At 36.4% G+C, this 22,815-nt stretch overlaps 1 protein-coding gene across 4 annotated transcripts in view; it reads right to left on the bottom strand.

The window, feature by feature from the left end:
- Nucleotides 1–22,815, bottom strand: part of SORBS2 (sorbin and SH3 domain containing 2) — a 148,461-nt gene that overhangs the window by 59,343 nt on the left and 66,303 nt on the right. For 2 of the 4 annotated variants that reach the window (XM_066185870.1, XM_066185871.1), the window contains exons 3-6: nucleotides 20,588–20,637; nucleotides 13,622–13,714; nucleotides 12,997–13,023; nucleotides 11,869–11,993 (exon numbers count right to left, since the gene is read on the bottom strand). In XM_066185870.1, coding sequence (XP_066041967.1) covers nucleotides 11,869–11,993; nucleotides 12,997–13,023; nucleotides 13,622–13,714; nucleotides 20,588–20,597 — 255 coding nt within the window. In that variant the 5' untranslated portion in view covers nucleotides 20,598–20,637. Of the gene's footprint in view, nucleotides 1–2,812; nucleotides 2,849–10,252; nucleotides 10,871–11,868; nucleotides 11,994–12,996; nucleotides 13,024–13,621; nucleotides 13,715–20,587; nucleotides 20,638–22,815 lie in introns of all 4 variants that reach the window. The other 2 variants (XM_066185869.1, XM_066185875.1) reach the window with 2 other exon arrangements.

Genomic DNA, 22,815 nt, shown 5'->3' with positions numbered 1-22,815 from the left:
GTCCCATTATGGATGTCTGAGCAGTTCTTTGAAAGAATGCTGCACAGCACACAGCTGACCTCAAGACACTGAAATAGGTTAAAATACTCAGAATCAATTGAAGCTCACAACAGTCATGGAACCTGAGAAAACGCAAAAATCTATTGTGTACTTCCATTTCCAAGTTTCCATTAGATTCCACAGTTTCAAAGCACATAAGAAAAACCCAGGGAAATTATTTTATAGGGAGAATGTTCATAATTGGAATACAATCAGAAAGATAGTTTCCAAAACCAGATGTTCTCTAATTTTAACTCCAATTCTAAGCATAAGCCCAAATAAGAGTTGCAACTCTCATACTTCAGATTTTCAAAGAACCTGTAATTTGTTGACTAAAGGTAAAGAAAACTGACCACATTTTTACCTTTAGCTCTGCCTTTTGCCTCGAATATTTGTAATTTTGTTGACTCAGCTCTTCCTGATGCTAATACTTCTTAGAAGTTTGACAACTTCTTTGTCTAGTCTCATTAAGAAACTCAAAAATAAACACACATCCCCAATGTGGACATAAAATCTTTAAAGCATGGTTATATCTTATGCAGGCAGAGTGGTGGATGGCCCAATCCTATACTACTTTTATCATTCTCACAGAGGTTTTCACCTACAAAATGAACAGCAATTGGGGAATGAAGATCATTCCAGGATTAGAGCCACTAATAACACGTGTGTGCCACCAGTTTCCCCATCATTTTGTCATTTCACAGATGCATTTTTAGTCATCTGGCCCTTCTCTACAGAGAGTGGGAGATGATGACTTTTCTACACTGCAGAGTTGCGTTTAGCCAGGACTTTAATTTCTGTGGGTCTTTTAGGACTGCTTGGGGATTTTTGCCCTTGAGTGAGTGTCTTTTTATTTTGGTTTGTCCATTAATGAGGAACAAACATTAGGCTCACCCCTGCCATGTCTAAAAGAGAAAGCGGTGGTCAGACTTGACTATTACAGAGCCTTCTACTGGGAAACTAACCCAAAAAAGGAAAGAAGGACCAACTGTTCACTTTAGCTTGCAAAATGTGGTGCCCAAAGAAAACAAATACAGTTAGCTGACAATTTTAGAAGTAGGCTACAAGAAAATATAAATATTCCATGCTTCCCATAGCTAGTAAATGGTCATATAATTACTTTGTCTGACCAGTCTATACTGATTATGGTATCTTTGGCAACAAGTACTGTGTCATATATAGATTCATAGTAATGATTTCTAAAAAACAAGTTCTCCGAACTGTGTTACAGAAGTTAAGAATTACAGCTTTTACATGCCTGCTATTAGTATTATTTTTTAGCAGCATCTAGAGCAATGACAACCAATCATTGGCTTTCCAGGTGACTATGTGCAAGGTTGGACTCAAAATATTTTTTATAAATTATTATTTAAAAATACATAAACTTAAAAAATATGTATGCTGTTTGTTCTTTTCAGGCTTGAAAATTACTGTATGATAAAGTATTTGTACAAAGTTTGAACACCGCTGTGACCCAGTAAAACTTTGGATTCAGAACATCTCTCTGTTTTGCAATTCAGCAATGAATTGCTTAATTTAAATGAAGGCTTTGTTCTGACTCATTTTAATCATGTGGATAATCTCAAAAGAAATCAGAAGTGATCTGGGTTTGACCCAGATTCCATACCTTCTTTCTCCCCATATATGAGTATCCTAAGGTACAGGAAAATGAATGTATGTATAAAGTGTCTAACTGCACTCTGGTTTTTCCCTTGACTTAACCAAGAGAAAAATATCAGGACACTTGAATAATTCAAGATTATTTATGCAGTTCAGTCCTATAAGAAACTGTGCTTAGGAGAGGAAAAGGTTAATTAGAGGAGAGAAAACCAGTTTTGTGCAGTCAGTTGTCATGGCTGGGGAAAAAACTGCATTAAATACCGTCAACATTTACTATCAATTTACAAATTACATTACTGAAATCTGCATCTCCGTGTAAATCAAAACTGATGGTAGTCCAGACTCCAAAAACCTGTAAACTGTTAACAATATTTTAAATATTTTAAATAAATCTCTTCAAACTCCATGGAATGGTTGCTTTTAATATATTTCGAACAAGTATTTCTTGGATTTATTTTCTTTTAAGCAAAGCGTTTGATGCACCTTTGCTGACCAGACAACTGCGCAACAATCATTTCCTACTCCCAAATCTGCTATGCCAATGATTTTTTTTTTAACAACTGTTACAAAGCACTGTCAGACTGTGACCATGGAAAATTACTAACAAAATACTTGTCTGTGTAATGGGCTAACAGACAAGGTCGAATTCTGTTCCCCTTGGACAACCTGTTTGAACAAAATGGAGGAGGAAAAAAGGAAGCATAATTACATGAGAAGTGGCAGCAGTGTTGGTTAAGGTGGTGCCATCTGACACAGCAGACATCTGGCTCAAGGTTGGGGAAGGTGTTTCAGAGCAGTCAGTAGTATCATAGCTACAAGTCTGCAGCTCATCTAGAATGGCTGTGGAGGACTCACTCACTGTGCGGGAGGAGCACTCGCTCATGGCAGAGTCTGTGCTCACAGAGGCTGTTTCATTCCTGTGGACAACACTGTCGGGAACTAGGAACGGGCAATTATATGGAAACTGTGAGAGGGCTGGGGATTTATAAAAGCGTGAAGGCAAAAAATCATCAAGCGTTGGCAAAGAATATGGTACTAGATGGGTGCCACTGTCTGGTGAGAAAGAGGCTCTGTTAACTGGTACCACAGGAGAAGGAAGAGGCAGTGGAGAAGCTTCTGTTGCTGTTTGTCTGTGTGTCTGTGAAGCATTTACCTCCATCACAGGGGCAGTTACTTTCTGGTTTCCAAGCTGAGATTTGAGGAAAAAAAAAATAAGAAAAGAAACAGATTACTTAATGAATAAAGAACTTTTCCCTTTGCCTCTTGCTGGGTGTAGGGGAATTACAGAAGTGTAAGTTTTTCAGCCACCCGAGGAAGTTCACATTCACAAAGATTAGGAAATAAATCAACCATGCTCTATATTAGAGTAGGACAACATAAAAGAAATGAATGCATAAAATACTAGTGGAAGCAATGCCAGAAACCATAGTGTGCTGAGGATGAATATTCATAATGCACTGCATATATTAATGATCTCCATTGTACATTGAGAGGGTTCACACTATTTTATACTTCACATAAATATGAGGCTAGAGAATGTCATGTCCATGTAGTTCTCAAAACAAAAATCCATCTCCAAGTCTGACCTTGGTAAATGTTACACTTTTTTTTTGTCAGGGGCAGGTATGATTTTGAAATTAACAGTAATACAAAGATGAGCAGGACTGCCAGCTATACAGAAACACTATGAATGAATGTTCATATGATCTGCAGGTAATAGGTGATGGAATTTTTTGCCTCTTGTGACTGAAGACATCTTCTCCACTGCCTCTCTAATAAAAATATTTGGATGATCTTAGAATTTCCCAGCACCCTGGAAGCACCCTGTCAACCTACTCTATAAGGTGTATGCATAGAAGTCTTTTCAACATTAGAGGACATAAGGATTGTTAGGGTAACTGGTACAAATCTGGGGAACAAAGACTGGGAGCACAAGAACAGGACATACTGAAACAAAACATGCCAGTTGTTTGGATTCAGCCCAGTTCCTTAAAAGTAGAAGGGAACAGTCTCATGAGAGTGCTTCTGAAAACTGCCACAAAATGTATGAGCTTTATGTTCTGTCATTTCAAATCAGTCACAGGGCACTCAGTTTAAACTAGTCCTGCAACTGGCTTTTAGCATCTGCAGCTCCTTTTGAACATGCATGCTGGCATCTAATATTTGTTAAACAGCTGCACAAATCCTTCTATACTACATATTAGCCACAAGCTTTCCATCAATTCCTAAGTTTTCAAAATACTGCCTACTTCAGCACTAATGGTTTCACTGTTAATGGGGCTGAGGACATCTGGAATAGCTACTGGGAAAGAGTGTTTGAGATTTAAAATTTATGTAAAACAGAGGACAGTGAGACACTATATGTAGTAAACTACTTTAAAAAGTAACATTCAGTCATACATTTCACATTGTTATCAGTAATAGTGGTATTTCCTATGCTTAGACTAGGCAGATGTCTTTAATCATTCAAAAAATGTTTCAAGTCGTCAGATTAAAATGCCATTTTGGCATTTTAATCCAAAATCTGAAAATATCTTCTAAAGCCCTTATGGAAGACTTGGAACACAACCCAGATTATGCTACTTACAAGAGGTCACTGGGGTTCCAGTTGCATAATTCTTGTTGAGATCAACAAGAATTTACACAAATAACCTTACTGAGGTCAATGGGACCATCCCTATGAATAAGCATTACAGAAAAAATCATAAGTATGTGAACAGATATCTATTACTTGTTCCAATTAATTCAAAATAAATCTTTGGCATCACTGGATCTCTAGGGTACACAAAAATAGGCAAAAGCTGCTGTTAAAATCTGCACTTAAAAGAGTGAAGAAATTTAGTCAAACAGCTTAAAATCCAAATCCTATTCACAGTAATGTTTCAAATCTACAATTGAACATCCCCCCAACCTTATCTCTACATAGAGGAAATCTGAACAGATTACCTCTTTATTAAAATAATCAATAACTGAGTGTATGACTGTAAAAGGACAGGATTTTCATAGAGAACTAATTTGCCAATGGAAACTTCAAAAGAACAATGGAATACTATTAAAAATAATGTAATGAAAAATTAGGATGATTATTCAGCATATTTTACCAGGGATTTAAGATGTGTGCACTTAAATGCACATATAAGAAACTGTAATTTCTTTTCACAGGTACATCAAGGGAAGACAGAATCTTCATTCATGATGATTGTCATCATCTCTGTCATCAGATCATCATATCAAGATCTCCAGCAAAAGACAGGAACCAGGAGATCATGCTGTAATTCTGAGGCAGAGCCAAAAAGAAGCTCTGAAGTTCTTGAGACCACTTATCCTCTCAGCATCCCCAGAAGAAAAGTTACATATGACTGAGGCAAAATGTGTAAATTAATCTCTATATCATTAAAATACCAAGAAATTTTGGGAAATTGAGAAATCTAATAAACCTTCTGGCTCGGAACTGAGAAGGTTTCTTGCATGCTTGGGAAAAGAAGGGATGGGCAACACAAAGACAGATATTCAGGGTGCATCCAGAGAGCCAATGAAACTGAGATTTTAAAGAATTAATTCATTGTTTTTGGCAAATAATAGCTGATTTCATCAAGGCAATTCTTAAAGAGAGTATCAAGTTTTTATTCTTGCAACACAGATAGAAGGAATGCAGCAATTCTAGGTACTGATTCCCAACATGAAGCTTCTTGTCTTTGTAGAGTAGAACTTCTATACTGCCTGGCTCTAAAATACTTTTGTATTTATCATCTCTCTGGGAAAGAGTGGCTGATTTTGTGATTTAAAACAGCATTGTGTTTGAAAACTGGTTAACACCACTTACGAAACATGGAATGTTGGTAATCTCAAACACATACAGCTGGCTACTACTAATTAATATTTTTTACTGAGCATGGAATCTCGTACATGAATCATACTTTAATATATTTTTCACTGTGAAAAAATATGAGAAAGACAAGGCTGAAAGCATTCCAGAAAAACTGGTTCAATTCAGCAAAAAACTGGTTCCATTCAGCATGCTTCAGATTATGTTTGCTATTGATACAAACAAGAAATGCTAGCAGAAGTCAGGCAGATTAAATGCCAAAGAAATACTTCATAAATTAGATTGATGAAAAACTAGCTAGACTATATGGCTGCCTTGGGTTGTGGAGCAACACTTGAGAGATAGATAAATGTCATCAGTCTTGATGGGAATTGAAGGTCTGAAGAGCAGCCTTCTGCTGCAGCTTTCTTCTGGTCCCTTGAAATGCTTCTCTTCCATCAAACAGTAAAATGTCAGGCTTGAAAAACACTGTTGGTATCCAATTCATATAAAGTAGACAGGTGACCCTAGTATGGGTTTCAAAGTCAGTCAGCTATGGTTTTAATTCAAGATATGCGGGGAGTAATGTGAGATTACTAATGACACCAGAGTACTGGCCTTGCTTCAACAGTCTAGACACAGATAGGGAGACTCAGAGATAAGTGAATAAATTCATTGTGTTAATACATAGCAGAGTTTAGTAATCAACAATCAAATTACACCCATACATCTGCATAAATGGGTAAAAATACCTCTATTTTTAATTATTAAAAGCTGATTTCAAAATCTCCAAACGAATGCTGCAAATTATATTCCAATGCCCATTTTTATACCTAGCCCTCTTATTCTAAACTCAGTATAAGGAAGTGGAGTTCAGCTCTTGTCTAAAACAATAGTAGTGATGCAGACCGTAAAATGAGAAATACATGCTCAATTTTCTTTGCTTCACATTTGTCCCCAGAATGCTGAAACTGGTTTTCTCTTTCTTCCATATCACTCTACATATTGTCAGTACCTAAAACTCAGAAATATACTAGATTAATTGATTTAGAATTGTTTTTTAAATTCCAGGTTTATTTTCTTTGATGCACATTTCTACAGCTATAAGGCTGTCAAAAGAAACACTTCCATAAATATCTGCTATAGATGTTTTACTCCTCTGGGCCAGCAGGACTAAACCAAATGCTCAGTTCATCTGAGGAATTCAAATAACAGAACAAATGCTTTGCAACCTCAGTTTCAGAGTCTGATATCTAGAACAATAGGACACTCAGTAACCCCGGAACAAAATAATAATAGTAATAATAATAGAAAAAAATAACATTAATATTAATATTAATATTAATATTAATATTAATATTAATATTAATATTAATATTAATATTAATATTAATATTATTATTAATATTAATATTAATTATAATAATAATAATATCAGGTGATTATTTCTGAAGATGCAGTTCAGAATTCTTCAGCAGTTTATAACTACTTCTTATAAGAAACTTGGACAAGAAAATTTATCTCCATTGGTTTCATACTAGCAAATACAAATTTCTCTGTTGAAATAGATACAGTTATTTCTCCTGTATCTGCAGTGTGGTTCAAAGAAGCAGCATCTCTCCAGACTGTAATAATGTAAAAGCCCGTAAAACTGAGTAACCTGAACGCTTCTATTTTCATATATACTTTTAGGAGGTTTAACCTTTCTCTGAGTAGGAGTGTTTAGAAAATGTCACTTAGTGAGTCACAGCAAACTTCTGCTTGCTCCTCAAGTTTCAACAGATAAGCACTAAAATTAAGTGCAAATAGGAGCACAAACATAGCAAGATACATTAACTTGGACCACACAAGCTCCCTCTGGGCTGTGTTTTTCCATACTTTGTCACATAATACAGTTGTACATGTTGGCTAGACACAGATACCTGCACATGCACAGTATTTCTTCTTTACTACCTCTTAAGAAGTGATGACCTGATCTTACCTCATTCTCCTTAACATACATAAGCCCAGATGCAGAGGGAGAGTTGCACCTTTCTAAATGTATTTGGTTTTTTGAGAGTTTCTGTGGCAGCTTTAAACAGTGCTGGCAGGCCTAATTTACACTCTGAGAGCATCCTTTGAGGACACAGCTTGACATACAACCTATAAACTGCATGTACAAAAGTATTTGAACTCCTATACTCCTCTACTCTTGTAGAGCCTGCAGATTTAAAACAATTTAAAAAATGAAAATACTATCCTGAAAGTTAATTTTCTATGTGAGAGAAATTGTAAACTTTGCAAATACTACGATATATAACACTAAAGGGACCATAATATTTGGCATGAGCTAGAACAGATTCAAGGTTTTCCACTGAGATCTGAGTCAGAAAATGAGTATTTTTAAACATATAGCTGCAGCCTTTTTTTCTAATTTTAGCTCATGGCATCATTATTTTGGGAACTCACCTGATGCAGAATGTTACACCACCTCATGCTGATTTTTACTCTAGTTTTAGGTATGTATTTTAACAAGGGGCTACAAAACCCACTGGCTCCACAACTCAATTGTACTGCCAAATACACCCCTTCATTAGAGTTTATTTCAAACTTGAACATCACCGAAAATGTCAGCTGAATTTTGCAGATAAGAGATCCATAAAGGGATACGGCTTGAAAAGATGGCAACATGCCTTAATGATCTCTGTGATTAACTGAAATTTTTCTCATTTTATTCAGAGCAACCCAGTCGCCAAATTTGTGATAGTGCTTCCCACATACTGAAACCAAGGAGAAGGCAGAAAACTAAGTGCAGAATTGCCAAATAAGCCACAGATATTTTTCTGATTTTTTTTAGCTTGAAGTGAAACTAGACAAGATTCTAAATTAAAAAGAAAATGCAAAATGTGTTTTGACTTTTAAAATTCTAACAAAAGCAGCTAGAAGACGAATTATTTTTAGTTCTTCTGATTAGACTTTGAGTATTATTCTTGATCACAAAAAGGTATTTCCCCTAATCCTTGTTAACTATCATGCTTTCTGTCTCAGAGATTTATCTGTTCATATATAATGCATCATATTCTAATGGGCTAAGCAACTATTTTTAAGTGAAACAATAACAGATGCAAAAGTTGTATTGGCCACACCTATACACCGACACACCTACACTGTTCTGCTGTTCAACAGTATCCTTTGATCCCCATATTTATGACTTGCAAGGTCTCCACATTTACCCCATCTACCTGAAAAAAGCTGTTGCTCAGCTTTCCCTACTGTTTTTGACATGCATTCTTTACAGTGGCTCTTGCTTGAACTGTCTTGTCTTACCTGACAAAAACCACTGAGTAGCAGACTGGTTCTTCTAAAGGGTAAAGCAACCTGTTTTTCTCAAAATGTTCTAAATTTTATGCAGTCTAAAACAAGGATTTAAGATGACAGTTTTGTGTCTAGTCTTGAGGAAGAAAAATGTGATTAATCCTTCTGTGCTCCTATTTTTTAATGGAGAGAACTGAAAAGGAGCATTCCAGATTGTTGCCCCATAATTTCAAAGAGCTTTGTTTTGATCAAAAATTTTACTTGGGATTTGAAGGGGGAGACAGACATATTACAACTTTAAAACCATCCTGCTTTTAATGCAGATACTTAGGTTTTCCAGAGTAGAGACCTGGCTGAATGTGATGCTCTGAAAGAACTTCAGTCTGGAAAAGCAGATCCGCTGCTACCGTTCACAACAGGTCTGTCAACAGAGTTTTTAATTTACAAGACAGTGCTGTATTTACTTCAGAGCAGCCTCAATGATTCCAGCTGAACTAGATGAGCACAAATATGCCATGATGGAATTTTCACTCAGACAAAGCTTTGAGGCAGACATGCCTAGACCTATAGCAATCTGTACATCTGTTTCTAACACAGATAAGCTGTTATACTGCTAGATATACTAGAATAATTATCTTTTTAAAGAGAGAAATCCAAATGTGGCTAGGTAAAGAAGAATAAAAATTACAACGTCTATTCAGAGCTCTCCTTTTGCCTAGCATGTATTCACTGTCACTTTCTTGTGTCCAGGCTTATTTTATTTGACTCAGTGAGTTTCTGAATGGTGACAAACCCTGCTCAGACTCCTCTGGTCCTACACTGTGTCTGATGTTCCCATTTCTACTAGGTGAGATTAGTATAGTTAAAGAATTTTCATTTCAGTAGGCATTAGGTATAGGGGAAACAGAGGGAACTAGAAGTTCAGTGCCCCATCATGTTTCACATGGAGGTTGTTGACAAAGAATTTACAAACCCATTTTCTTTTAAAAGCTCTGTTGCACAGGACACATAGGAGACAGCAGTGCCCAGCTTTGCAGAAAGCACTGACTGACAAAATGTACTTTTTGTGGCCCTAGAAAACTGGCAGAGCTGCATTTAAGCACCCCCCAACCCAACCCAACCTAATCTTACTATCCATGTTTGATCCTTCCAGCATCCATGGCAGCATAACCCCCTAAGGCAATCCTCTCTACGATGAGCCACTTGAGCAGATGTATCCTCAACAGTACACTAATTTCCTATGGTGCATTTGCACTCTGTAAAGTGCTCACAGAGGAAAAAAGAAGTCTGCCTTCCATCTCAGCTAAATAAGTTTTTTTTTCAATAACCTTGCAAAACCTTCAGTTTTTTGTTCATTTCTGTTTTGATCCATGTGACAGGTAGTTTTACCCAGAAAACACAAGATCTAACTTTGGTAATGTAAGTATAACTAAACAGATGGTTATTAAGTGATTCATGAAGATCTAAAATAAAAGATGGAAAAATTAAATATACCACATGGCATTCTGCAGCCTGTGAAGAAGGAAGAACTGTAGACTTTTGTCCCAAATCCTTTGAAGACATCTTTGAAGTGTCTGGAGAAATACTAGGTGGATGATCTTGGATTTCAGGCTCTGCTTTATTGTCAGGGGTAGGAACTATTTGAACGGAAAGAGATGCTGTGTGTATCTCAGGCATGGGATTACAGGCAGGTGAGATAGGCCTTTGTGAAAATACTAGCTCTTCAACAGGCTTGAGCTGTTGCTGTGAATTACAAGGAATGCCGCTTGCTGGGTCACGTGTCCGGGTTAATTTCAGGGTAGATATCTTACGTTTTTGAGACTGTTGCCTTTGGCCTTGATGGAGAGTAGTACTAATGCCAGCTACTGTGCTTGTGTCTGCACTGGAGACTGAGGTCAGCGGTTTAATGATTTTTTGTGCATAGGACACACTTGTGTTAGATATTTGAGAAGACATTGTCTCCTGAACAGACGTCTCACTAGTGTAATAGGCAGTATCTGTGGGGTGGTGTTTATCTGGACCAGCAGTTACTGCCTGGAGATTAATTTTGTTCTCGTGATTAGTTACTCCTGCTTTCCAAAAGCTTTCTTTTCTAGGAGGTGGCAGAGGTGCCTTATTTGCCAAAAGCATCCACACACAGCAAAATAACATTGAAGAAGAAAGAGAAAGAAAGTATATGTTAGTAGGAGATACAGTTCAGTTTTACTTTTATATTTAAATAAAGGAACTAGCAAATTAAAGGGCTTCATCTCAACATTGCTAAATTCAATGGACAACTAAATTGGTCAGGTTCCCACCACCATTTCCTGTGCAACTTCTCTTTAAAAAGCCAGATGTTCCATACACTCAGACCAAAGTGGGATCAGAAAGGATCATAAGGGAGCCCACAATCATTTGTTTTCTTTAAAAAAATAATTATTACAGTGAAAAAGAATTATTGCTGTGAAAGCATTCAGGTATGTAAGTACTTCATGATCTTAGATAGCAAGAAATTATTCACAGGTAACACACACATATAAAACACAGAACCTCTTAAATTTTTGAATTAAAATAGTAACAGAGAGAGTATTAAAGTTGGTCTGTTGATATTTTTTGGACAGATAAAAATGTTTCCAAGTGTGGGGGTCGTTTCTTCGTTCATGTTGTGGAGTTTTTTGCTTGATTTGTTGTTGTTTCCTTCTGTTTTTAGTGTGCTCTAATTACACTGTTCTGCAAAACAGGCAGAAGCATTTTCTACTATATAATTAATACATTTTAATTCTCAGATATTTTGACGACTGGAGCATTTTTCCAAGTGTAAACTATTAATAAATACTCTTTGAAGTCCGGGAACACTCCTAGAAAGCTTTTACTTGTGTATGACCGAGTTTTATTTAGCTGTCTGTCTTGCTCATTGAAAGCAATTTCTGCTACTTAACCTGGGGGCATACAGCCTGTGTGGAGTATGCTTTCTCTATGCAGCAAACCAGCCTGTTTGTTGTGACCCATGTGAGCAGGTGATTCACACTATCTGCAAGACATCATGACAATGCTTCACAGAGGTGTCCCATCCACACGTGCTAACGCCCCCAGCAATGGCATAGCATTAAACGCAGTGTGCCCAGTTTTACCTGAGTTGGTGATTTTTTATCCTGTAGATTTGGCCGCACGCTCCTAAAACCTTTTGCTGAAAGAGATGAACTGCTAGAGTCTCCATTCAGTGTCTCTCTGCTGCCATTATTGTAAGATCGCCAAGCTTTTGTAAATGAAAAAGAATGAAACCATTTTTTGGTGTGATTAGTACATCTACACTGCTCTCAACATAGCAACACAGCTACTAAACAAACCACACAGCTGGCAATGACGCTGTTTTACCACGGAAGTTAAAAGAACACTCTGCCACTCTGCAAAGTATTATTTCTTAAAATTTAGAAAATTCAAGCATTGACAACAGTCTGGGTATTGGGCCGTTAGACATCTTCCAGAAATTTTCATACAGACTATGGATTTTAACCCTGAGAGTCTTTTAACCTTGGCGGGTTAAAAGATGCCAGTGCTTTGACCCCTGAATAAATCAGGCCCTGTATAAAAAGTTTTTTCACTTTCAGATTACATTCTTGGACTTGACGGCTGTGCTGGATTTCGAAAAACATCTCAGCTCATGTAAAGTTAGCTGGCCATGGCAGTTTCACAAAATTTCACCGCAGTACCCAATTAGTTGTTCCAATAGTGTATCATTGCCAAATCTGAATGACACCTCTATTTTCCAACCAACCAACCATGATTTTTTTCTCTATCCTCAGACCTGGAATGCCCTCAAAGTGTTGGCCAAACATAGAGGGAGATGTTGAAGACAAAATACTGTAAGAGGCTGGGAAAAGTAACACGTTATTTGAGCAGGCTGCTAAGTGAAGGTGGGCAGAACTTGTAATCCTGAGTAAGGCACTAAAAAGGAAATAGCAAGTACCACTGAATGGTGCCACAGTGATGAAGCTAAAGGTGGCAAATCAGCAGTCTGGTTTTTCCCACACAATTCATTTTTCTGACAACATATTCTGTGTTACAAGAAATAACTGCTTTCAAACGAGACCTGAACTTAAGGTCTTAACCATTAACAGTTAGGATTACAATTTAAATGGTGCTTTCCTTGAAGAACAAGGAAGTATGAAGTAATGAAATCAAATAAATAGAAGATTGTTGTAATTCATTCACCTACATGGTATTACACTAATATATGAATAATACAGTGTTTTATTTACCTGAATCTGGAGACTGAGAATCAGACCCTGAAAAAGAAATATCCAATATTAATTTGTGTTAGAAATAAATTAATTTGGCAAATAACACACAGGAGTATTGAAAAGAAGTAGTTCTGCCTAATAAATATTTAGTATATTTTAATTGTTATGAATATTTTTAGGTAAACAATCTTCATAAATGATTTTTTAAAGTTAGTCTGGCTTCTGACAATAATTTTACAACAACACTCAGAAGCCTTTCCTCGAGAAGAGTTTTTAAATCAAGTCTCAATAAAAAGCTTGCAATAAACAAAACCTCTTTTTCATGCTTTTTAATCTTGAAAAAAATCCAGGGGATGTGAGACGCAAAACAGATATCAAGGGCAAAATTAATTTACTAATTTATTATTTACAACTAGAATTCATTTTTTCCTAGGTATTCCTGATTTTTTTTCATGAATGGCTACTTAACATAGGCAGAGAGAAATTAAGACCACTTTTGAAAAAGCATTGCAGAAGTTATACATCTGTCAGGGTAATACAAAATAGTGCTACCCTTCTCCTTCATGCAAAGTAGTATGACAGGAATGCACAACACTGTAAAAAAGCCATTCAGAAGTTGTATCTCAGTGGTTAGTGGTTATACCTGAGGCCAATAGGTTTGGAGAACTCTGAACTCTCTTCACAGCTGTTAATGTGACAGACATTGCAGCACGTTTGCGAGCACACCCGCCGCTATCTGGAAGCACAAAACAATACAGACAGCAGCCCCAGACAAAGGGAGCAAGCACATGCAACATATCACAGTGTGAGATATGCCAAACATAAATGAAAATAAGCATGCAGTTAGGGAACTGCTGCAGAAATGTGTGAATTTGCAGGTTTGGCAGATTAGCAGAATACATAAAATTTCACCGTCTTAAAACAACAATAAACCTCACAGGGAATAAGTGAAGAAAGCTGTATTTAGTTCTTAATCACCTAGGGAAATATATACACTCTGATACCTGAAAGACTGCTTAATTACAGCTAATTAGTAAAAGCAAACAAATAATCAAGATAAAGGCTTAAGCATTCCAGAATAATATTAATCAATAATCTGCACTGTAAAATAATTCCATTGTATGCATTAGAAAGACACCATTCATAAACTAAACTCATGTTTGATCAACTGAAAAAGTACTTTTGTTCAGCCTTTTAGATCCTTTATGCTCAAGAAACAAAATTACCAGTGAAGGCATAATTTTTTTCATTTTGATGGAACAAACTGGCTGTCTCTCTTCCCCTTCTTTATCTATGTAAAAAAAATAAAAGAAATGTATATCTGAAACTGAATAACATTCTGAGGAAGTGACTGGAAATCTAAAATAATTTTAAAATGAGGTATAGAAAAACTCCCTTCTGGATCTTGCCCAACTCCTTTCTTTATCCTACTCCTCTCTCACTGGAGCTGCCATTACCTTTTATAAATACTCTCTTATTATTAGACGGCAGCTTTCCCACAACTTAGATTTTTAGCAACTCTAGCATAGTTGTAAAAGAAAGTTAATAAATATTCTTACTAATTATATTTAACTAGAATATTTTTCTGCTCTTCACTAAAATAATTATTTTAATTTTAATAATTGATGCTACTGAAATTTTATTTAGTGCTTCAATGAAGTCAAGAACTACAAGTACGATAAATGCCTTTTTTATTTCTGTAACCTATGACAAGGAGTTTTATAAAATTAAGGTCTTAATGAAGACCTGCAACCTATTGCAGAAAGTATTTGCTATAATAGTAGTAATTTGAGCCATAGAGTCATCTTTAACCCAGGTCTGCAAGAGAAGTGATCTCCTGGTATTCCTTTGCTCAATCCAATATTCCCCTGCTACTTCAATATTTCCCATATTCCCCTGGCCACAGGCCCTGCAGGATATGCATTAAGTAGTGGCAAACATCAGAGCCACTGCCTTAGAGGTAAGTGGTACCAAAGACTTGTTGCCAATTCCAAGGCTCAAGGCAAAAGGTCACATTACTTCAGCCAGCAGTAGCTGAAAGTAATATATTACCTGCCATTAATTATTGGCATTGTACATGTGAAACAAAGGCAGTGGCTATCAAATCTGCACAGGTATTTTAGTGTGCTTACATAAATATGGAATGTAAATGGTAATTCAAATTACATTTTCCATTCTTGTATTCCTGTTCCTCCACCACCGACATACATCAGAGGTAATTCCAATGAGATCTGATGATGTGTTGATACTGAGGTTCTGTTCTAATCTGAATATTGGCAGACTTTGAAAGCATACTACATTTAATATAAGCTAACAGGCAAAAGAATTTGTTATACTGTCACAGCTCTAATGCAAACAAAATGATAATTTATTTATAATTTTTCAAGAGTTGCCTTCCTGAATTTCACGATAGAGAAACTGAAGACAACGAGAAACTGACTACAAACATTTAATTATTTTAACTTCAGGAAATTCTGCTTCAGTTTAGTTTTTAATGTAACTCAACTGAGTCAGAGTTTTATACTTCATGGACCCACAATCTAGCAAAGTGTTTTGGCTTCATACAAGTAGAATAAAACAGATTGTAACTGACTACATACAGTATTTACCCCTATATATATAATTTATATATATTCACAAGTCTGTACCTGCATTACTTATCAGATACTTATCAGAATCTGTACAAAATAATGAGATCTAATTAGCATTCAGTTAAGACATAACCTCACATTTATACGATACTGAGTTGTGCAAAATTTCTAGTAGAATAGGAACATGTGTGGGTAAGCACATATTGATGCATGATGGATTCTGTCCTCTCATCTATGTTCAGGCCAGGCTCCCATTAAGTGGAGTGTGGAGTATTAAGAAACTGTAAGGGAGACCAACTTAATGATCATCTGCCCATTTCACTTGCAAACTACAAGCAATTAATATTCCACAGCTGTTACTTAAGGAACAAATGAGGTTATATGAAACGATCTATATAAAATGTTTGCGTATATAAAAAACATGTGCACAAATAGGTATACACACACTCATAATTCCTTTGACCTGAAAAATTCTTCAGGAAGGAGTCCTGTCTCACTAGGAATTGCTTTAACATTGAGGCAAAGGAGACCCAAATCAGCTAAGGTCTGTGGCAGTGCTAGAATATGAAGTCAGACAGCAATTCACAACCAAAACAGCTGTCTAAAATGCAATTGCAGCTTCTTTTTCTCTCCCTCTCTTAATTGTTTCCACATTTAACTCTTTTCCTTAAATTCATAGCCCCAAGAACTGCTCCCACTAGAGACAGCACCACCCCAAGTGAGTGGTATCTGTATTTGGCAAATAGTCAACTGGTTGGGTCCTGCCCGAAAGCCAGATGGAGAGGATTCAAAACACCACCATTTCCTTTAAGAACCAGGGCTGGGTTTCTTAAAAAGACTGTTTCAGAGAGTCAGTGAAAACAGTGGCATAAACCAAGGGGGCAAAGATGAAAGGATGGTGACCTTCTGTGAAGAGATGAGAGAGAGCAGCCAGGGGCAAGGAATTTTTAATAAGCTCTTAAAGCTTATTAAAGGAAAGAAAAATGGCATCCAAACATTAGGTTTGCTGATTATTATTCTGTTCAGTCTACTTGTGAATGGTAGCATTTTTCCTTTTGTCTGCACAGTGAACTCAAGTTTAGAAGTCTTTAGAACAGGGCTTCTTATTCCTTATTTGCATTCTGACCTTTTGAGGCAAATATATAGTGCTGGGTCCAATCACCCAAGACAGACAGGCAGACAGACAAGGCTGCTGCTGTCCCCAGGTCCAACCAGGAGGGAGACCAGAAATGCATTCCCAGCAGACAGATGTACATAGCACATCCATACGTGGCTGGACACACAGCTCCAAACACTCACACTAACACGGCACAATGGCCTCACCACCCTCCCCTCTCTGGCTGAAGGTCCATTAGGGCACACGTGGACAGAGTGGATCCTCCTAGCAACTGGGCTCAAACATCGAGTCTGCCACTCATTCCATGCCTGGCTCTTCTGTGACAGCCCTGGGAGGGACCCGGACAAGGGAGACCCTTTGTTTCTTGGACTTCCTTAATTTGTGTTCTTGCCTGCCCTTGAGTCCCTGCGTTCTTCCATGTTTATGGAGATTGATAGGCCTTTGGTGGCTCCTGTGATGGCCCTGGGAGTATCCTGGCAGGGCAGGCTATTACTTGGGCTTCCTCTCCTTCCACTCTTCCTCTGAATTCCTTTTCAGATGTCCTGACAAGTTTTTTACCACATAATTTACATTGACAGGTAAACCTATTATTTGGTTCTTTCATGCTGCTAAAAAGTAAATTCTTTTGTAGAATGCCTGGAACTCAAGACTACCTAATTTACTTCAGTGATCTAAAAGTGGCTTAACCATCTGTTCAGGAACTCTGCATGGACACAAGAAATCCTGTTCTTGTCTCCCAGACAAAATGTAAGAGAATAAGAGAATAGACCATGTAATGACTTTCTAATTTTAACAAATAGATAATATTTGCAGTCTTCCAGAACTGCATACTTTTCACTCTTGGCTGTTCTTTATGTGCTTCATCTAATGCAAACAGCTTACTCGTTTAATAACTTCAAAATTAGATGCATTTATCAAGAATGATCTGTGTGAAATTCAACCAAAATATTTACAGATAGACACTAAGAATCTGCTTTAACAATTAACTTCCATTTATTATTCCTCAATGCAATTACCTCTCCTCCAACATGAGCTATACACGCACATATGTATAATGAACAATAAGGACATTTATCCTGATGTGAGTTTCAGGGGCAGCTCATGTTTTCTGTGAGTTAGTTAATCAAGCAACCAATTTAATGATGTTCATCAATCTTTAGAATACCTGAAGATTTATTGAAGAAACCTCCTAAATATAGCTTAAAATATTATTCTGTTGATGATTGCTTAGTTTGGGTTTAAAAACACACATACATTCTATGAGACTCCTATTTTAAAATTATGACAACATTTGAACTCCAAAAGGAAGCATGAGCCAAAGTACCCTTAATACTTCTGAAAAAACTCCTCTATATCTTACCTCCGTTTCTTTGCTTTTGCAAAAATGTTTCATTGCCTTATGCTGCTGAATATCCCTTCGTAACATGTGCTACAGAATTAACATCAAATGGTAAAAAATCCCTCCCATATATGGTAGAGTATTGCAAACCAAAGCTCTTCAAAACATTTTCTCTGTAGACAAAAATATCATCCAGAGGGTTTGCTGAGACAGACTGCCAAGTCTGCAGCCACAGGGAACACTGGATTAGAGGAGCCCAGTCTAAGCAGTAGATTTACTTTTTATTTTTTAAGCTGCATATACATTAGCTTTGCCTCTCTACCACTTACTGGCATCAAACTAGAGAGCTCATTTATCTGCGGGAGTCATTAATGAAACACATATTTTAAAAACAAACTGATGGCGAATCAATAGCATCTGATAACCTTCAATTGCACCATGCACAAATTTCTGTTATAAAGCAGTGAAATAAAAAAGACCACTAACCCCAAACCAAACCTATAACACTCATGTTCAAAACACAGTGTAGTGTATAAAGAAAAAAAAAAAAAGGGAAAATAAAAAAGAAAAAAAGGAAATAGCTAGACCAGAACAGCACACAGAACAGCTTCCACCTGAGTCACTCTCTTTCTTAATGAAGTAATGCTTTGGATGGGTTCAAGGACAGATGCAAGATGTCCACTTTTACACCGTACTCACAGGCTTTTAATTTTTTTTACAGTTGGAAAACAATCTACATCAATAGAACTGAGAAGAAATGCCACATTTTCTGTCAATACCTTCCTTTCAGTGCAGCTGGTAGCATGCACATTAATATCAAGCATATAGAAGACGGAAAAATGTTTTCACTGTCCAAGTGCAGAGTAGATTAAAGTTCAACCTAAAATCATGGTATCTCTAAGTAACTGGAGAGGATTTAAGGTGTGTTCAGGTCTTTAAGGTCTGTTTTTAAGGCTCCTGTCTGATCAGAAGATTCCCAATCCCAAAGCGAAGTAGTTCAGCCACAAATTATTTAAATCCTATGTCTTTTCTCTTGGGAATTCATAACTGACATCAAAAATCTTAGTACAACACCGAACAAAGTCATACTTCAGGCAGTAGGACAAACTGGCCATTTACCTCTTTATTCACATTTTTTGAAGTAGAAGCTATAAAATTATATCTATCATATGATTTTGACTCATGATGGCAATGTACAATGTAATTACAGTATGACGATTAGCAAAGTTACATCTGAAATTACAGTTCTATGAAACAAGTCATATTTTAGTACTACCTTAATGATGCAGACTGACGTGTTTAGGAAAGACATCTTCACTAAAAATGAGAGAGGACGGGGCAAATTTCAAATAGCATTTTTATAAATGAAGAATACACCATCTTGGTTAGCATTTGAAAAACAATTGAAATCAACCAGAACTTTGGGGAGCAAAAGTACACTCTCAAATGAGAAAGTTAATTTGTCCTGCTTATTCTACTTATGAACGCAGCAGTTTCAAGTGAGACAATATATTTTAACTTTGTATTAAAAGATATGCTCAAAAAGTGGATCCTACTGAGTTCCAGTTGTCTGAGACAACAGGAAGACATGAAGCCAGATTAATACAGTGATCTAGATAATAGCACCTGTACCACAGAAAAAGCTAATCCCTTTGATTTAGAGCATGCTGCAGAAATTCAGACTTCAAAGGCAGTTCTGGTCCTCAGGTCCCACATATCATGTCGTGGTGAAGCACTGCGGTCAATGATAAAGCCACTGGTTTGGAAAGGATGGATTGGTCTATCCTTGCACCACAGTGAATCTGCAAATCAGACAGTTCACCTATGGAGTCTAAAAGAGCTGACTGCAACTGAAAATTTACACCTGACTGAGGCTAGGATTTCAGCAGTCTGCTTTCAAGAGGCCTATTCCCTCTTCCAGCACAAAGAGCAGCACTGGCTTATTGACTTCAGAAGTACAGGAGCAAATATTAGTACGTTGTCAGAGATCATGAAGATAACTTTCTATAGAGTATTTAATTTGGTCAATACATCTGTTACAGCAACTTGAGAGAAAATACAAAGCACTGTAAGTACAACATATCCTCAAGATTATCCCCAGCTGATATGCAAGTGCAGCTTATAATACAGGGCAGTGTTCATATGCCCCTTGATTTAGCGGCAATACAGAACAGAACTAAAGGTTTTTTAAAGCATGCGTATTTTCTTAGGAAAATGTGATGCTTTAATAACACTTTTCCATCACTGTTCTATTCTCATACTATGTATTTTCACATAGAACATACACACGCACAAAACTGATACTATCAAATTAAGCACAGAAGGCTAAACATGCACTTTTATTTTGTGTATCCATATATGTCCATACATAGAAAAACATGTATGTAAATTTTATATATGGGATACAAATTCATATAAGCAGGCATACTATTAAAATATCTTGCTTATTTTGAGTTCAGCACCAACTAAAGTACAATTTGTTTACGAAAATTCTAGTAAATTTGGGATCTTTTCTGCTCACAAAACAACACATAAAAAAAAAATCACACAGATGCAGCATACCTGTGTTCATTTTGACACTGGAGGGTTTACTATAAAAGTCTTCAGATTTCCTGTGGAAAATAAAACGATCTATTAATTTGCACAGGACAAGAATGTGTGGTACAAAATGGCAGGAGGGCTTTTTGGAGGGGTGGAGAATCACTGTGATAGAAACGGCAGTCCTATTTTAACACTGCTTTAATTAAATCGGTGTTGCTTGCCCTTCCAAAGTTAAAGATGAGCTCTCACTTCCATTATAAGCCACCCTATCTTTAAGTGTTTAGTAGCTTTCATGTAAATATTTGCTCTAGGATAAAAAAAACTAGTGATTAACTTCTGGTCTTGAAACTATAAACTAAAAATATTTTCCATACAGGAATGTGGAAATATTTTTAAAAGCTGCTTATAAGGTTTATTCACTCCTTTGACAAACTGAAAGATGTAAAGAGTAAGTCTCTCCAAATATTTTCTATGCAGCCAAAGTTACAAAGTCTTTTTCAATGCTTTATAAGCAGATGTGGTTGTTTTCATCCAGTGATTTAATGTCTCCCCAGAAAACACTGACATTTTTAATGTTGCTTGATGTATTTCTTTGCGCAGAATCAGAACATGCGTCTTGCCACTCACAGGAATCCTTATCAAAACTCCTAATGGAATCACTAGGTTGCAAATCAGGTCACTATACATCAATGCACTTTTTAAAGATAATAATTTGCACCAAAATAATGTAAAGTGCACATAAAGGTTGAATCTATTTAGATATTCAAACTCTATGCAGTACTTTTAAACAAACAAATAGTAAAACAACAAGCCAAACTACAACTGCAGAAAACTCATAAGATGCTATATTAACAGCCAACATTAACCTCACGTCATGGGACAAAGCAAACACTATTTTCTACTCACTGTCAGTTTATGTCACAGCTTTATCTCAGGATAAAGTGGCATCTGCCTACTAGCCAGTCTTAGCTGTATTGTTACATATACACTGTCCAATATAATCTACTTCAGCAAATGGGCAGACACACTAGATGCCAAAACACTGAGGAGGGAAAAAAAATTATATATATATATATACATATACATATATACATATACATATATATATATATATATAAAGGTATCGTTCTCCCTCCATTATTCCCACATCAAGTCCAAGATAAAACAAAGGGAAAATCAGATTTCATAATGTAATACAGCTTCAAAATATAAATTAAAAATACAAACTGCCTGGCTGTGTTGGAGTAAGTTGGTAGGTATGCATGAGGGATCATTTTATGATGGGAGACTAAATGTACTAATTGAAACAAGTAAATGAAATATCAAAACAGAATTCCAGTTTCAGTTCAACTCAACAGGAACCCTGAATTAACTGTACCTCTGAGGTAACATGTATATTGCTATATTCCTTCTTATTCATAACAAGGCCAGACATTCCACTGCTCAAAAAATTACTGTTTTTCAGAAACTATCTGATCTCTGCTTCTATTATTCAATCAGTCTTGTGACAAAAAAGATGTAAGCTAAATTTCTTGGGAACTATGGAAATAAATAACTGGCAGTTAATCAAGTTTTATAATATTATTTTTATTCTGCAGCATCAGCAAACTACTGCTACGAATTTTTAAAAGATCTTATAAAAACTAAAGCAATTTTTAAAATATATAGATATGGTCTCTGACTGAAATTTTGCATTTCTTTAACTGCTTCATAATGTTCTTACAGCCTCAAATTCCCAGTGCATTTTCAGACTGCTAGAGGAGACACCATTTCCAAGCCTTCTTTTAGCTTGGAACTGAATCGCTGACCGTACCACATACAAGATACAAAGTGCAACATGCTATTTATTTTCAGACCCAGCAAGCACAGGACTCTTGGAACCTTGCAGAGCCAAAATGATTTCTAGCAGGTGGCTTCGATATATTTACCCAAAGCATGCTTAACTCTTACTTAAGTTTTACCAGACAAAACTCAGTTTCAGCACTACAGCTTTATACTCCTAACAACTTCTATCAACAGTTTAGGCTACATTGCTGACACTCACTGAGGGACCTCAAACAAATCACTAATGTTTCCACATTTAATCTAATTTTGCTGAAAAACAACTTAGTCTTGCATACCTAAAAGATATGCATGCAAATAAGGCAATCCAAATCGCACACATGGAAACAGCAGGCCTTGTATTTAATACTGAAGCTATTTTGAATTCTCTGCTTCTAAGGAGCTAAAGCACCACTCAAATACTTAAT

The sequence above is a fragment of the Chamaea fasciata genome, unplaced genomic scaffold, assembly GCF_029207755.1.
Source record: "Chamaea fasciata isolate MVZ Bird 193981 ecotype frontalis unplaced genomic scaffold, bChaFas1.0.hap1 SCAF_6, whole genome shotgun sequence".
Lineage (NCBI taxonomy): Eukaryota > Metazoa > Chordata > Aves > Passeriformes > Sylviidae > Chamaea > Chamaea fasciata.
This window is presented reverse-complemented; position numbering and strand designations above follow the sequence as displayed.